The sequence below is a fragment of the Dendrobium catenatum genome, unplaced genomic scaffold, assembly GCF_001605985.2.
Source record: "Dendrobium catenatum unplaced genomic scaffold, ASM160598v2 fragScaff_scaffold_1520, whole genome shotgun sequence".
NCBI lineage: Eukaryota > Viridiplantae > Streptophyta > Magnoliopsida > Asparagales > Orchidaceae > Dendrobium > Dendrobium catenatum.
In genome coordinates this window covers 1,521,776-1,538,720 of record NW_021319982.1, presented here as the reverse complement: position 1 = coordinate 1,538,720, position 16,945 = coordinate 1,521,776, and the positions used below count along the sequence as shown (strand labels likewise).

Genomic DNA, 16,945 nt, shown 5'->3' with positions numbered 1-16,945 from the left:
GGACAGTGCTAAAACTGTAGCAGTTTACTGATTTTGGCTAGGAACACTTGTGAATACAAGTGTTTCCTATCAAACTATAGTAGATAGCAACACCTACTGGTCAAAGCAGGAGATTAGTTAATGCACTACCATCTATCCCGAAGCCTTTGAAGATTCAAGCCTCTTGTGATCAGATTCAAGTTCACTTGTCTCCTATTGTTCATCTGATTTGCACTAAAACTTGCACTTGAGCTTCATTTCATTCAAATGCTTCAGGAGACTTGAACTTCTACTCAAACTCGAACTAGAACTCAAACTCAAATGATTTCTAATGAACATTTCAACCATGCCCACAAGCAAATGAATGTAATCATAACGAATGGCGAGAGCACCCACTGTGTCATATACAGAACTTGCACTTAAAGCGGATGGTGGGGGAATGGACGATAGACCCGATCAAGATCTCATGGTTCCGTCATCCCGGACCATCATGGTCCCTAGTCTACTTAGTCAGAGGAGGTAGTCAACCTAACATGATAGAAGGATCATTGTCAGCAGCCATGAGTTGCTTCGTCCAAGGGGACCTTGTAGACCTGGGTTGGATATTTGCCTAAGGGGACAAATTTGAATCCACCTTAGCTAACAGAGGACTTGATGTCCTGTCGATCATATCCTATTGATTCATATCTCAAGGATTTGATGCTAATAAGGAGCGTATTGGCTCTGGCCATAACTGGTATTTCGTGGTGCCATTTGGTGGCAAAACCACTCAATTCAGAGGGCCTGGGTCATAACCGTTTATCTTGCGGTGTCATTTGGCAACAAAAACCGCCGGTTAGAGGACACGTACCACGTCCTTGCTGGCAAGAGATTGTTTGAGAATGGATCATAGTAATATTTTCGACTAGGCATTTGGCTCTTTGTGAGCTGAAGTAAGTTTTAATTTGTCCACCTCGGCAAACTGTTGCAGATGGTGGAAGAAGTTTGCTTTAAGTGTTGATGGATTTCAATTTTAAATATATGAATTTTGGGATTTTCTTGAGTTTTGGATTTTCATGGGTATTTGGATGGAATTTTGAGTATTTGGAATGGACCCCTCCGGTTGAGATTTATTGTTCATCACGGCCATCATCGGGATGTTTGGGATCATTTGTCTTTTGTTGATTGAACCTTGTCAACTCTATCGAATGATCAATAGAGGATCAGATTTCATATGCTTTATGACCTTATTAGTTAATTCATATTATTATAGACCTTGAATGCCTAGTATGAATGTAGTAAAATAAATATATCAGTCTTCATCACCGTATAAGGGAACTATAGTAGATAGCAATACCTACTAGTTAAAGCAGAAGATTAGTTAGTGCACTACCATCTACCTGCGCAAATCATACAAGTAGTGCATGACAGTCTACCAGTAGAAAGCAACAAACAACTAATCCAGAAGCTGCTGCGTCACGCCACCGGATTCACAACTTCTATTCAAGCGAGCATAAGTCGTCTACAACAGCAAATATGTAATTATAAATGTACTTTTGTCAAGTATTTACTGCGCTTTTACAAAAGGACAACAAAAGACGCAACTAAAGCGTAGCAAATATCCTACTAATTGAATATTTACTAAGTTTTTATTATCCTTTTGTAAAAGCGCAGAAAATACTCAGCAAAAGTGCATTTATAATTACATATTTACAGCCCTTTGCTAAGTATTTACAAAAGCGCCAATCAAAGAGTAGCAAAAATACAGTAAATTCGCACGGTTCTCACCTCTCTCAGAGCTAGCTTTGGAAGCCTAAAGTGCTCAGATTTTGAATAAGAATAACAGAAAATATCCGTACTAATGCACCCTAAAAAAGCTTCTAAAACAAAAATTGATACAGTATTCTCTTAATATGGTGAGATTAGACAGTGATAAGATAAGATATGGAGTTCTTGAATCACGCACGGAGCTATACTGCACCAAGATCCTTGCAATATCTATAAATTTCAAATTTCTACAACCAAATAACCCCTTGGTGAATTCAAAAATATCAAACATTTTTACCAAGAAAAATAAAAATTCTTTCTTGGATCTCAAGAAAGATTACAAGACAACTTACATGATACACTTTAAATAGCTTTGCATAGCAACTGATATGAGCCCAAATATAGAAAAGAATATGGGGTACAAACAAGGCCAAACTCATCTATGAATTGTGCATAGAACTCAAAAGCTTTAAAGCCAATGCTTCTTGCTCCGCTAAGGAAATCACATCTGCATCAAAACCCTTCATCTTCTTCATCTTCCTGTCATCATCACTCTCACTCTCAAAATTTATCTTTGAGTTCTTCATCTTACTCTTTCTGCCCAAGTCTGTTTCCGAGTCGTCTCCATTAATATCCTCATCATCTTCTTCTTCTTCCCTCCATCTCTTTAGCTTCATCTTATCTTTAGTTCTTTTATCTCGAAGCCTTTGCCGTAGGAGAACTTTGTCTTCCTTGTCATGCTGCTTCATCTCTTCTCTCAATTTCTCGTATCTTTCCTTAACTGCATAAGATTAAAATGGAATCAGGCTTACATGCTTTGAAAGAAACATGTAGATATTTAAGATGTCTAAGGCCTCGGTTGTTTTGGGTTTTTTTTTTCTTTTCTGTTTAGAACTGACGAAATTATTTTTTGGTTGCTATTTGGATGGCACGCTTATATAGAAATGATTTTTAGGGAACTTCATTTTTCTACACTTTTGAGAAGCTTTGATATTTGCTTCTCCATTAGAAAACACCATTCCCTTGCCCATTATTTCTAAAACTATCTTTTACAAAAAGAGAGGAAGAATCAAACAAAGCCTAAATAGCAGGATGGTATTAGACCTTTTTCTGGTTCAAGAATGGTGTCGGCGCCCTCTGTGATGGCGAAGGCAGCAAGTGGAGCTACTTGATTGCCATCATCATCATACTTCACTCTAGTTCCTACAGGTCTGTGGACATTTATCTTCAGTTTCTTCTTTTTCAATATCCTGGTGGGTAAGCTGAAAATAATGCACAAAAAAATTAATATCATAACTCTGAAAAGTCTAACATTTTAAATACAGAGTATTGCTATACCCCCCCAAACAAATTACATAAAAAATAATTAAAAAAAAAAATCATACCGAATCCACCATTCAGGTGGCCCAATTAAAATATAGATGGATTATCGTGCTCTTTTGCTTGGAGAAAGTTTTTATGAAAACATACATAGTAAGTTCACTTTTATCAAGCTCCACAGATGACTTCGTTGGCACCAGAATGTCATCATCTTCTTCTTCTTCCTCAGCTCTGTTACTCTTGGCCTTCCCTTGCATCATCTTTACAACTAGTTTCTGGATTCGACCATCTTCGACATCAACTCTGAATCCATCAACATTATAAAGAACTTCGCCCTCAACTTCCACTTTATGTTCTTGTTCAACCACTGTTTCTTTTTTATTCTTCATTTTTTGGCTTTTGGAGCTAACATTTGGTTTCATAGGGAGGCCGAGAGATGCAGAATATTCTTCCAAAGGTAATTTGGATACATCAAAAACTTCCTTATCCTTCTGATGGTTTATGGACCTCACATAAGTGATGAAAGCTCTTTTAGCAAGCTGCTGCATTTCCGGATACTTAACCAACACTGATGCCAACGACCCAGAAATTTGTTCCATTTTTTCTGATTTTACCTGAAGTCGGTGGTGATCAGCTAGCAGAAAGCTAAAAAGAGTTAGGCTTCATTTGAGATGACTTTCTTCTTGCTTTCTAAAACAGCTTTCTAGTATAAAAATTTCTTGAATATGAATTTTTTTACTAAAAAGCCGTTTTAAAAAGCAATACGAAAGCTATACGAAAGCTGTCTCAAACGAAGCATAAATATGATATTGATGGCAAAAACAATCTTATCACAGCAACAGAAAATATCCCACCATATACCTCAAGTATTCGAACTTCATAAGATGGAAAGAGGTGGTAATCATGCAAGATTAACAATATCAAACTTAAAAAGCATCTACAGTTTAATGTAATCTAATATAATAACTACAAATAGAGAGTGAAAAAATTTAACCTTTCTTAGCTGTATCGGTATTTTAGGCTCCGCTGACTGTAATTTTGTTAGCATTTCCCTTTCTGATGGCAAAAGGAACAATACTGAATTCCCTTCAGAAGTAAAACGCGCAGTTCGGCCAACTCTGTGAATGTAAGCTGCAACATCTTCAGGGCAATCAACCTACATCGTCGGGACAAATGATGGTATATTCTTTTGCATAAATGTGTTATAAAAAAATTTGGATAACTAAGGCTTCGTTTGGGATGGCTTTATTACTGCTTCTTAAAGCATTTTTCTAGTAGAAAAAATTTTAATTTTTTAACTAAAAATCTGCTTTAAGAACCAATAAGAAAGCCGTCCCAAATGAAGCCTAACTCTCACCTGAATCACCCAGTCAACAGCTGGAAAGTCAAGTCCTCTAGATGCCACATCAGTTGAAAATAGCACTGAAGTGGTCTCACAAAAATCCAAGTATATTGCCATCCTTGCATTTTGCTTCATATTCCCATGGAGGCATTTCAAAGGAATACCAGGGCGCAGTTTCTTGAATGCCTCATAGACAAATTTAACCTACTAGGATGTGCAGCCATTCCATACATTTAGAGAGGATGGGGAGGAAAAGGCAAAGAATGCTGTAAAGCAATAAACAAAAATTCTGATACAAGAGTTGGCTATTCACTGATGTCAAAAGAATAGCCTAAACTCATAAAAACACTCAAGAGAACAAAAACATTTAAGTTCAAGATCTTCTCAACAATGGACTGTGATAGGAAATACTCGAGTTCGCAAGTAACCCTAAGGTAAAACTTGAGTTCGAAAGCAATCCTAACCAAAAGTGAAGAACCAACAGCAGATTTACTGCTGTTTACAGCAGAAAAACAGCAAAACTCAGGAGAAAACTGAGAGATACGGATGGAAATCTGAAGCAAATGCAAGCAATTAACTTGTATTTCACTAGAATATGAATAAAACAGCAAACGATACAATAATCTTCAATTCTAGAGGAAGATTAACTCTCCAAAATCTCTAGTCAAGAAAGACTAGAGCCCATGCCTCCAAGAAGATCCCAAATTCTTCCCAAATTCAAGATGAAATCCTAAATTACACATTAACTCCTAATTAAAGACAAAGGAAAATTACAAATTCCCTAAACAGCCCCTAATTCAAAATTTTCCCTCCCAAAACTGGATTTAACCCAAGTTGAGGCCCACAGGGCTTCCGCCCCCTGCCTAGTTCCACCTGGAATAGAATCGGACCGGTCCAGCCGGCCCCTCCTGGGCCGGCCTAACAGACTTCCAGATAGAATATTTGTTTGAACATCATAACTGATAAGGAAAGCTTCAAAACCTTAACTTGGTTGTGTGGAAAGGACTATCAATCAACCTAATTCAAATGGGGCAGAGTGGACAGAAGCTGCAGATAGTGATTTGCTGGCTCGAGCAAACTCTAGAAATGACTAATAAATTAAAATTAGCCTAGCAATGCTCAAAAGATCTCACCTAGCTTGTTGAAAGTTTCCATACTAATGCATTCCCTCCTTCAGAGAAGAAGTGGAATCGCAGGGGCACTAAGCAAACTAAAAGCAATCGATAAGCAAATCCAATAAAAGATAAGCACCCACTTGGTATGCCCAAAACAAGCAAATATAGTGGCGAGGCACCCACAAATGATAAAAGACGCTAAGTTAGATGTCAGCAACCACCCAAAGCAGACAAACGGCTGAAGAGGAGCATCAACTCTAAACCAGCGGCCAGAAGGACTTCCATGCAACCTAACTCAATGGGCCCGCATGTTAGAATGGTCCTACAAGGAAACACTATATATACTCCTTGGAGTTCATTTAGGCTTTCGTTTGGGATGGTTTTCTTACCGTTTCTTAAAGTAGCTTTCTACTACAAAGATTTTAATTTTTATATCACAAAGCTGCTTTAAGAAGTAGTAAAAAAGCTATCCCAACGAAGTCTTAATCTAGCAAAGATGGAAGCTGTGGATTGGGAAAGAATTTTCTGAAGAATTTTTCAATGGGTCGCCCAAAGTGTTTAAGAAGCTGCATGTAAGATCCTAATATTTCTAATTAATAAGTTCTAGTTAAAGGTATAAGGCACGGATATCCTACAAAAAAGAATTAAAAAATGTATGAATGCACAAGGGAGAAATTCTATCATTCATTATATAAACAATTACCTGTTTGCAGGTTGAAAGGAACACAATCATCTTTGAACGAAGATGTGATTTTATAAAACTCCATAACATATTTAATTTTTGATCAAGAGGAACCTCCATTGCTACTTGTTTCAAGCGTTCAGGCGTTGCTGTTACGGATTCAGCATGCACACTGATGTACTCTGGATCTTTCAAACTAAGCCTTGCAAGGTCTTTAACAGACTTAGTTTGAGTGGCAGAGAAGAGTAAGGTTTGTCTCCTTTTAGGGAGTTGAGAGATAATTGCATCTAATTCTCCTTTGAACTTTTTATCAAGCATCCTATCAGCTTCATCCAAAACTAAAACCTGTATCCTGACCAGGAAACGAAATATTGAGTAAAAATTTGTTCCAATTACAAGGTATATATTTTTGTTAAAGAAAAGATTGATTTAGTGACCTGAAGTTGTGAACACTCAAAATTTGGGGTCTCATTCATGTGCTGAAGGAGCCGGCCAGGTGTACATATCAAGATGTTAAGAGAACTAACACGATCCTTCTCGGCATCGACATCTTTACGCCCACCAATTAGAAGACCTGCACTGAGAGTATGATTTTTTCCTATTACTTTCAATTCTTCAAAAAGTTGCCCTGCCAATTCCTTCGTAGGGGATATTATAATGCTTCCAACACCATCCTCAGGACCCCATCTTGCTCTGTATAATTTTTCTACAACCTGGGAAAAAAGTCATTTTTTGGATTATTTTGGGGAAATTTTAAGAAAAGAAAAAGCTATATAATTTCAAGCACTCTTAATAAACTACAGTACTGCAATGTGCTGGAAAATATAAAATGACAGGAACTTCTAACATAAATTTTAGTACGGCATATTAGAGGAAAACTCCAAAGAAAAATGGAAGAATTTTTAAGGAAATGCCACCAATCACATATATTTCCCATTAACTCTGCAATTCTAAGGAATGTGACAGGGTATGAAACTCATTCAACATGCCCATACAAGGAACTGGGAGGGAAAATTGCAGAAAACAATAATTAGTTTTACAATATAACCATATATCAGGGATAAGATGTAAATGTCAAAGTTTATGCTTATCTAAAATACAACATATGTGATAAGCGGAGTGGATTGATAATTTAAGCATTGATTTTAATTTAATTTATTTTATTGTCTTAGTTTTCTTACTTCTATTTTGGTTCATCGAAATTCGAAACCATGCCTAAGGTGATTCAATATGAGACTGTGTTGTATTATCTTTCTCTAATTTAGTTTTATGGTCAAGCTGATTATTCATTGTGTTGATTTGGATTTAATCTGGTTCAGTTCACAATTAATTCACTGCTAGTTCTCCAGTTTACTAGTTGGTTCTTTGTGGTTGTTTTATTGTTAACTGAAGACCGGGATCCTTCAATTCGCTACTTGTGATTGACTGAGTTCATTGATTGCATGTTTTACAGATGAGTTTTTTTGGAAAATAGATGGCTATCGTGGCAGAGATGAGCATGCTCAGGTGGATGAGTAGCTTTACCCTTAGAGACAAGATACAAAATGAGAATATACATGAAAAGGTTGGAGTAGCTTCGATGGTGGATAAGATTAGAAAGAGTCGCCTTAGATGGTTTGGCACATAAAACGGTGGCCTTCCGATGAACCGGTTAGGCAAGTAGAGGTATTAGATTTAACTTATGTTAAGAAAATGAGAGAGACCAAAAAAGACTTGGTTAGAAAATATTAGAAATAATCTTTCTCTATTAGATTTAAACGAGAGTTTGACTTTTAATAGGACACAATGGAGAAAAAGGTTTCATGTTGCCGACCCCACATAGTGGAACAAAGCTTGATGTTGATGTTGACGTTGGCATGGCTACCGTGGCCTGCATTCAATCAGGATTACTGATTAGGTTCTTGCAACAGGAATGCATGAATTGTGCTTTCTGCCTCCCTAGCCAGGTAGAGAAGAATTGTGGTCATTTGGGTTTGAAAAAGGAATGACTAACTTGGTTTACCAGAGGATTGCTTGCAAGTGATGCACATGCCAATAAATGAGAGCAGAGAAGCAAAAACCATGATACAAAGATGGGATTTATACTAGTTTGGTGAGTAGCACCTATGTACACCATGGCAAGGAGAGATTTTCCACTATTTATCAAATGGTTGCATATAGAGTTCAAAGGGGATCCCTTCAGGTTGAGTAGATTTTTAGGGGAGATTTACTCAGGGTCCTCTCTGAACACTTGCCGAGAGGATTTTCTACCCTACCAGTGCGTCTATCCTGAACTTCAAAGTCTTATCCTTCTACTTGAGCCCCTCAAGCTCCTAAATATTTGTTTTCTTTGCCCTACTAATTTTAACTTGTTACTGATGAGGACATCCATGACTTTTAACCGGACATAATGACGAAAAAGGATTCATGTAGCCGACCCCACATAGCGGGACAAAGGCTTGATGATGTTGTTGTTGTTGTACTGATGAGGACATCCGATCATGGAAAGTCTACCAGAGATGGGGCCGATGATCTATGGCCACGATCGCACCGATCTACTTTTGATTATCATTGTATTAGATGTATTATTTTTAATATGTTTTATGGGTTTTATTGTATTTCTCTATTTATGCCCTCACTTAAGGGCCTAGTCATATGTATGCCCTAAGGGCAATTGAGTATTTTATATTTTCTTTATTTTATTGGCCATTTAAAACCTCCTCCCCCTTCTTTGAGGAGCTAATGAATGATTAAATGAAAATTTTTGCACTTGTGTGTTTTGGGAGAGCTTGAGAGTGCTTGAGGATTGAAGTCCCTAGGTGAGAGCATTGCAATACCCATCAACCGCAGAAAGCATCCGGGTTCGTGGCATTCCTTCTCCTCCAATCCTTCCCCTCCCTTTCCCCTAAACCTCCGGCCATAACCCCTCCTCCCCCTCTCGGCCGAACCTCACCACCACTTCAAACCCTAGGCCGACCAACCCCCATCTCCACCCTACAAGCCACCGGCCCCTCCCCATCTTCCCCTCCAAAACCGTCAACAAACATCAACCCTAAACACTCCTCTTAGCAGCCGGCCCCCACATCAAACCTAAACCATAACCCTATTCCCCACATAGCCACCGGCCACCTCCCTCTTCCATTGATTCCACAAATTCCCTCTAACATTCAATGTCCTTCCTATTTTAGCCTTCTTAATTTGGTAACAAATTTGAATTTGAATTTATTTCCTAAATAAGAATCACTACTTCATGAAAGTTACTTAAATTAGATCCAATTAAAGTTTTAATTGGATTTGATTTAAATTAACTATTCATAATTTAAAATCTCAATTAAAGCAAGCCTTAATTCATCTTCCCTAAACCCTACCCCACTCACCAAGCCGCCGGCCCCTCTCCCTATCTCTCCCTCTCCCCACATCAAGTCCCTTCCTTCCAAATACCTCAATCAATTCTCTCATTAAGGAGTACCTTTCTTTCTTTCCTCTTGTTTGACATTATAATTACAAAACCCCAAATCCCTCCAAACCAAAAATTTGAAATTATTTTCAGATTTTGGAAAATTCCTTTCCCCTCCCCCATTAACCGCCGGCCCTTCTCCACCTCCTCCTTCCCTTCCTCTCTCCCAAAACAACTCCTAAACCCCATTTCTAGGTTTCCAAGTTGTCCAGATTTTCCGGACATTGTTTGGCGGCTGTCTAGAAAATTTCTGCAGTTCTCCTTGCAGTCCTACCGGCCAGGAGATTGTTGTTTCCTGTCCGGAAGTTCCAACACACCAAAATCCATTGTTCCCTCATGTATGGCGGATCCAGAACGTGACCACGGGTTCGTCTACAACAAACAAGGGCAAGTGGACATACTCAATTCTCCGTTCTTTGACGACGACGTAACCTGGAGGTCGATCAAACTGTAGAGGAATACGTAGAAAGGATCGTCTTCACCCTCATCGTTGCCATCGACGAGCAACTTGCTTCCTTCCAATGGCAGATTATTTCCAAGTATTGAGCAAGGTGAATCTCTCCCACAAAATCTTTTTTTTTTCCCTTTCTAAGTCCTACCTTAACTTGTGGTTTCAATTGATTCATAAAGGTTATGTTAATCCCTTCCGCTAAGCCTAGTATTTTAGAGATTGAGTGAGTGGATCTATTTTCTTAGTGACTAGTCTCGTTATTAACTTAGGGATTTATCATTGAAGGCCATCCATGTATGCTATGCTTGAGTAATTGAATATTTTATGATATTAACTTCTAGTTGTGTAACTTGGCCTAAGATAATTCATTCATTTCTTGTTTTATTTCGTCGTTTGAAATCACTATAAGTATTTTAATTAATATTGCTCTATAACTTAAAATGTGCAAAATCCATAATTAACATCGCCTAATCATTTTATTCATGCATCAGTTACTCTCTCAACCTCACTCTTTGTCCATCCTTTTTCATTCCCAAAGGGGTTTTATAAATGCTAAAAGAGCTTTAGCTGGTGTTGGGGAGGGCAGGCTCAATCTTATGCAACAATAACAAGAATTTGTATGATAGATAAGTAGCGTATAAGAGATTATATGTGCATGATATAATGCTTCTAAAGGGTAGAGACATCAGTGTCAGCTGTAAATAGCAAAAGCACACCGAACAATTAACAATTTCATAATTGCCTAAGAAATAGTTAAATCCAAGAAAAGTCCTAGTCAAACTTTGTGGATCATTTGATAGGGTCTAGGTTGGACAGTCGAGAAAATTTTTGGATTGATAGAAGCATTTAGCTCCAAGAAGATGATTGATTTACAATAAAGAAAAGTGTTCAGCCATTGGGAAGAATTCATGGCAGCTTAAGTAAACATTCTAAATTCTTTGTTTTTTCCTTTTTTTTAGGTGATTCTATCTGCATATTGAGGTTGACCATACCGAAACTAGTTATCAATTTACCTCTTTTTGAATGGCCTGTAAGTGTTCCCAAAAGAAAAGAAAAAAAAACATTGATTCTATTTTGTACTTGAGCTTCGAGTCGAAAGTTAAAGATTTTGGTAATCACAATGAATGTATGTAGGTGGGTAGCTAAAAGACTGTTGATGTTGGTTGGCCTTATTAGGTCATGTTAGTCTCCTCTACTTCCTTTCCACTATCCTTAGAGTCCTCCTCACTTAGAGTTAACTCTACAAATGCACTGATGATGTGTGAGCCGAGACAGCTCCCATCTGAGAGAACTCGAGTAAATTGAAGCGTAAACAAACTGATTTTGGATAGGCACTTAGAGATTGTGCAAAACATTTTAAAAGACTGAGCTGACTTGAGGTCGAGTGGACAAAATATGATGTCAAATGAGCCAAGTACCATGTCCGAAAGGGCTGACATGAATTCAAGCAACATGGGCATATCGAAGTTTATTCCTCATAAATTTCCTAGCAGTATAATGAATTTTTTAGGACATATTATCAATCTTCAGCAAAGAATCGTTAATATAATTATTCATGGGTAGTCCAAATAGAAGTGGCATATGGTTGAGCAATTTTAAATACATAGACAATACTTTAGAGTGACAACGTCAACCTAAGCCATTTATCGCACAATTACTATTTTCTAAGAAGAAAATAGTAACAAGTAAGTAAAGATGAGTGTTTCCAATCAAAACATCAAGCCTCATCACCACTCTGCATTGTTTTATTGCACTACTCTAATAAGTGCTTGATTATGGTGGCCACAAGAGACTGGCAGTAGTCGCAGGTAGCAAGGGTCTATCATGAAAAGATGAATCTCGTAGTTCATTTTGTACTCAAGAAAATAATGCCATGATTAAAGACAAAATGTTCATACATCTTTTTTGGTCGAGCCATGTCATTGTGTATGAGTTCAAAAAATATTTTCTGATTGAATAGTTAAACCCACTAAGCAAATAACAAATTTAGGTTAACTATAATATTCTTTAGGATTAAAATAAGTATCCACAACGCTAACAAGCTTGTTCATTTCAAATCTTACCAATTAATTATTTTTGGCAAATAGTACTAGATCTCCTATTCTCCTGTATCAACTCCATTATACATTAGTTCATAAAAGCTACATGAAACTTCAGTCTTAATTGAAATTCAACAAAATATATAAGACCCCAATAAGCTTTAAAAGTTAAAGATCTATTACTTAGTTTATAAAAAAATTTCAATCAACAATAATGGCCAACAGCTCATCTCAAGCAACAATAGGAGCTGATAAGTTTAAAATGCAATGCATGGACTATCACTGAGCAGTTAGGCAACATGCATTAAAAAATTTTGCAATTGCAAAATGCAGCCAAAGGTAATCATTTTGGAGAATTCGTCAATTAAACCTCCTCCACAATTTAATTATTCAATCTCCAACACACTTCTAGAATTGATGAGCAACAAAATTAGATATTTTGCTTCCTAGAAAGTTAAAATATTAACAAGCATGACATCAAGATAATTTTTTTAAACATACATGGGAATTGATTTTTCTTCTATAATCGTATTAAACAAGCATTCTAAAAGAACAATTTCAATCTATCAAGAATTGTCATTTGTTGTTTGCTTTTGGATTTGAAAAAATTCAAAAAGCTCACAAGTTATATCTAAAATCTTCAATCTCAACCATCCATAATCTCAAATCATCATGCAAAAACAATGTCATGACTTAGACATTGCTTTTAAATTATCATCTTTGCAGCAACTCTGATCCCTTTTCATGGATTCAAACACTTGTAAAATTCCATCCTCCAGGTCATTTCCCAACCTCTTCAGAACATAAGCAATGCTCTCTATTGTAGACAGATGCAAATGCCTAGGTTGATGCCTCACTTCATCATGCAAGCTCTCCATCCCCTGATCCAACTTCACTTGTGGCAAAAGCTTCAACCAAGGATTCTCATAGCGCTTGTCCTCACCTTCGCCCATGACCATCCAACAAAATCAAATGCTACACTTCACAATCTTCCTCTACGGGCACAATATAATTTGAGCTTTGAGAAGATGAGCACAAATCCTAGAGGAATAACAAGATTAAACTTTTCAAAGTCCTAAATTTCAGAGTCTTGTAATAACTCTATCAGTAACTCCATCATAAATAGCAGTTCTCCTGACTCGATAGTATACAATTTAGCTGATATTAGGCTTCGCATCTTTCTATTCCAACCACGATATGTTCAAAAAAGTAGGTAATAGCATGCTTAGAAAAGCTACTTGTAATATAATCATCTACAGTTATGTCACCGATCTAATCATAATTGTTAGAAACACATGAGTTTGTGAAATATTATGTTTACCTCCGCTTCTAGCATCTCCGAGCTGAAACCTTATTGATTCAAATTGAGACCGTGCAACAATAAAATTGACTGAAGTTGATGCTTCTGAAATAATACAAATGGCAATGTGCCGACAAAAAATTCAATCATTCCTCAAAAAGAAGCACCTCATAGCAATTGCCAACAATCTAATAACAAGCATGATCTCAATGCAACTCCAAATGGAGAATGAGGGAGCTTCGAAATTAAAATTAGGGAAGAAAACCGTAGATAGATTCTTGAGGTTGCAGCTCCATAGGAATTCAGAAAGTACCATCTTGAGTTTGCATTGAAGCATGGTGACAACAATAAGAGGTTTGTTTCCAACTGCTAAAAGCAATCATTGCTTTGTTGAGGCCACACAAGTAATGTGTAGGCCAGTTGGTCCACTTCCCCAAAGATGGTTCTACCTATGGCTCTAAGCTTCATTAGAAATAAAAATGATTACATAAAAAAATACCCTCTATGATCTAGAAAATGATCTTGTATTGAGCCAAGGCTTACTCTGATGCAAAAAGTGCTTGGAAGTTGGAAGGAAAATTTGAAATTGTTAGATGAAGTTAGTTAGGGCCTGTGGTGGATATGTAATTGACTAATCATTATAGTTTATCTTAATGTAGACCATGAAAAAGAATAAGAGATAAAACCACAAATTTTCATGAATTTTTTTAGGTGCTTAAGTCATTCATAAAGCATGCCAATATAACAATCTAATAGATGGTTGAGATAAGGAAATAATTGATTAATTTTTTGATGTATGAACATGCAAATCAAGTGATATTTTTACAATGAATAGTGTGATATTTAGTGTTTACAAAAAATTTATTTGATTCAATAGAAAAACATATAAATTAAAGTAGTATTTTTTTAGTGAGTCATTAAAAGCCCCGCATTTATAAAAAAAGGTTGATCCGCTGTCAAAGATTCATAAAAATAATAAACCAATAACACCAAATTTTTCATAGGTAGCAGAACAACATCAATGTTCTTAATCATAAATTTAATGCTAATCAGTTCAAAAAAAAATGTGTTAATTGTATGGAGAATGACGCTTTTCCAAAATAAAAGGAGTCCACCCCAATAACAAAAAAGGGTTGTTTTAACTTCTATTCTACCAAATAACAATAGGCATTACCGGGATGATGAAAGCTAGAGTTTTTCCAGACCCGGTCTTAGCAGCGCCGAGGATGTCCCGTCCACAGAGTGAGTGAGGCAGTGAGGCCCGCTGGATCTCACTCATCTCCTTGTACTTTGGTGCAAGCCCTTCCTTGGTCTTTCGTGAGATGGGGAGTTGCCGAAACAGCTTGCAATCTGCATATGGGGTGAAACCACCGTCCGCCGTCCTGCCAACAGGCGCCGTCGGCGGCTGCGCAGGTATTGCAAGCGGGTTGGTCCCGGAGTCGGGCTTTCGCGCTTCGATCCATTCTTCCAGGAGCTTGATCTCTTGAGACTCTGACAGGCGCTGCTGCTTGCGCGATTTCTTCACCCTGAGGCGACGCATGGAGGAGACGAAGAAACGGTGATTGGGTTTTGAGGAGAAAAGGGTTTTGAGTACTTCAATCGGCGTAGGGTTGAGGCCTCGTTTAGGGGCTGTTTGGTATCGGATTTAAGTCGGATTTAGCTAAATCCAGCCAAACGGTTTTACAGCGCGCGTTAAATCCAGAGATTCAATAAATCCCGGATTTACGGATTTACGGCTTAAATCCCGGATTTACGGCTTAAATCCCGGATTTACTGAATCCCTCGGTTCGGTGGATTAAACGGGATTTAAAGAGTGGCGGAAGACTTATCCGCGGCAACCGTGTCGCCGAAGCTCAACAGTCGCCGAAGAAGCGCGCGAAAGGGAGAACCTTCACAGCCAGCAAGCTCCCGTTGTTGCTTTCGATCAAAATGTCGTAACTTCCGAGCCGACAGGAAGGGAAAGTCGTCGAAGGAGCGAAGTCGAACAGCCACTAAGGAGCAATCTCTACGGCTTCGTTTGGGACAGCTTTTTTACTGCTTTCTAAAACAGAGTTTTAGTACAAAATTTTTTATTTTTGTACTAAAACTCCGTTTTAGAAAGCAATAAAAAAGCCATCCCAAACGAAACCTACACCTCCTGCGAAGCAACGAAGCCGAACAGCAACGACGGCAAACCCTAGACGCCTCAAAGTTATTATTGATTAATATAATTTAAACGATTAATAATTAAGTTAATTAACTAAATAATTAATAGTATAATTAGTGCATAAATAGTTAGTTAATTTAACTTAATGGACTAATTAATGATATAATTAGTAATTAATTATTAATATAATTAGTGTATTTAATACATCATCTTTCATTTTGTTCGATGTTAGTTTGTAATTTGTTTTTTATTGAATTTTCGATCATTTTATATTAACTAAAATTGGTTTTATAAAATTTTATGCAATTTTTGATTTCGTAAATATCTCCTTTAAATTTAAACCCCTAATCGTCATAAATCCTTATATATATTACCAAACAGTTTCTCAGGATGTAATAGGATTTAACATTTGACATACCAAATAGTTTCCAGGATTTAACATATTTCGGATTTACTAAATTCGGATTTGCAGGATTTATTAAATCCCACTTGTTGTCAAACAGTCCTTTAATCTCTCTCTTAAATAATCTTTTGTTAAACTGTGGAAATTATTTGGTGCGGATGTGGGGAGTTGAATAAAATCGTCATAGGTTGGTATGTAAAAGTGCATATTAAATTCTATTTCATTTTTTGGTTCTTTCCAAAATATTCATCTTTCACTTTAGGATTTTAAATTGGCGGTTTTTTTAGATGAAATACCATGAAATTTTCATAATTTTTATGATTTCAGTTCAAAATACATTTTTCATAGTTGGTGGAAAGAGGAAAACGAGAAAAAGCCAATGAAGATAAAATTATGAAAACATCCATTAAGAGGAAGAGGAATAGCTAAAGTTGAAAGAAGAATAAGTTGCAAAAAGAAAAGTTTTTCTGTACATTTGGAAAATATGTTGGGGGTTCCAACGGGGTAGCAGCGTCCCCTAGCGGGGGTCTGAGGAGGCAACGCCCCTTAGCAGGGTTTGAACTGGGTCGCGGGGTTAAGGGTTAGCGCCCTTGCGGTGGTTTTCCTCATGAACAAATTTTTATCATAAAAGTGATTTTGAAGTTTTGTATGTCTTCAAAGTTTATAAGTCGTTTGTACTCTGTAATTTGTAGTACTAAAAGCTCAGTCATTTGCACTCCGTGATTTTTAGTGATTTTTTTTTCATTTTAAAGTTTTCTCATATTTTTTACACCTATGTATTACAGAAACTTTAAATCTTTCTCAGCTAGTTTATATGCCCTAGCTTCTCGCAACCGCTCAGTACCAGTCGGTACCGCTTAGTATCGAGCAGTACCAAGCATTGGATGAGCACTGCGGAGAGGTACCAACCAGTAATAAGCGGTATCGAGCATTAGTACTGAGAGTATTGCTTATTGAGAGGTGCCGAGCATAGTCATTCAGTATTG

The 16,945-nt window shown here is 37.1% G+C and overlaps 1 protein-coding gene across 3 annotated transcripts; it reads right to left on the bottom strand.

Annotated features, from left to right (window-relative positions):
- Window positions 1-1,929: 1,929 nt before the first annotated feature.
- On the bottom strand, window positions 1,930-15,397 carry LOC110093630 (DEAD-box ATP-dependent RNA helicase 32). Of its 3 annotated transcripts, XM_020818571.2 has the most exons (8): window positions 14,585-15,397; window positions 6,622-6,897; window positions 6,206-6,529; window positions 4,403-4,591; window positions 4,040-4,201; window positions 3,196-3,659; window positions 2,830-2,987; window positions 1,930-2,506 (listed from the first exon to the last, which is right to left on the bottom strand). In XM_020818571.2, exons 1-8 carry the CDS (start codon window positions 14,948-14,950, stop codon window positions 2,166-2,168), a joined length of 2,280 nt encoding a protein of 759 aa, XP_020674230.1. In that variant the 5' UTR covers window positions 14,951-15,397; the 3' UTR covers window positions 1,930-2,165. The 3 variants fall into 3 exon arrangements, with proteins under 3 accessions (XP_020674230.1, XP_020674232.1, XP_020674233.1); XM_020818573.2 differs by lacking the exon at window positions 4,403-4,591; XM_020818574.2 differs by lacking the exon at window positions 1,930-2,506 and having other exon boundaries at window positions 2,898-2,987; window positions 3,111-3,659; window positions 14,585-14,950.
- Window positions 15,398-16,945: the final 1,548 nt, after the last annotated feature.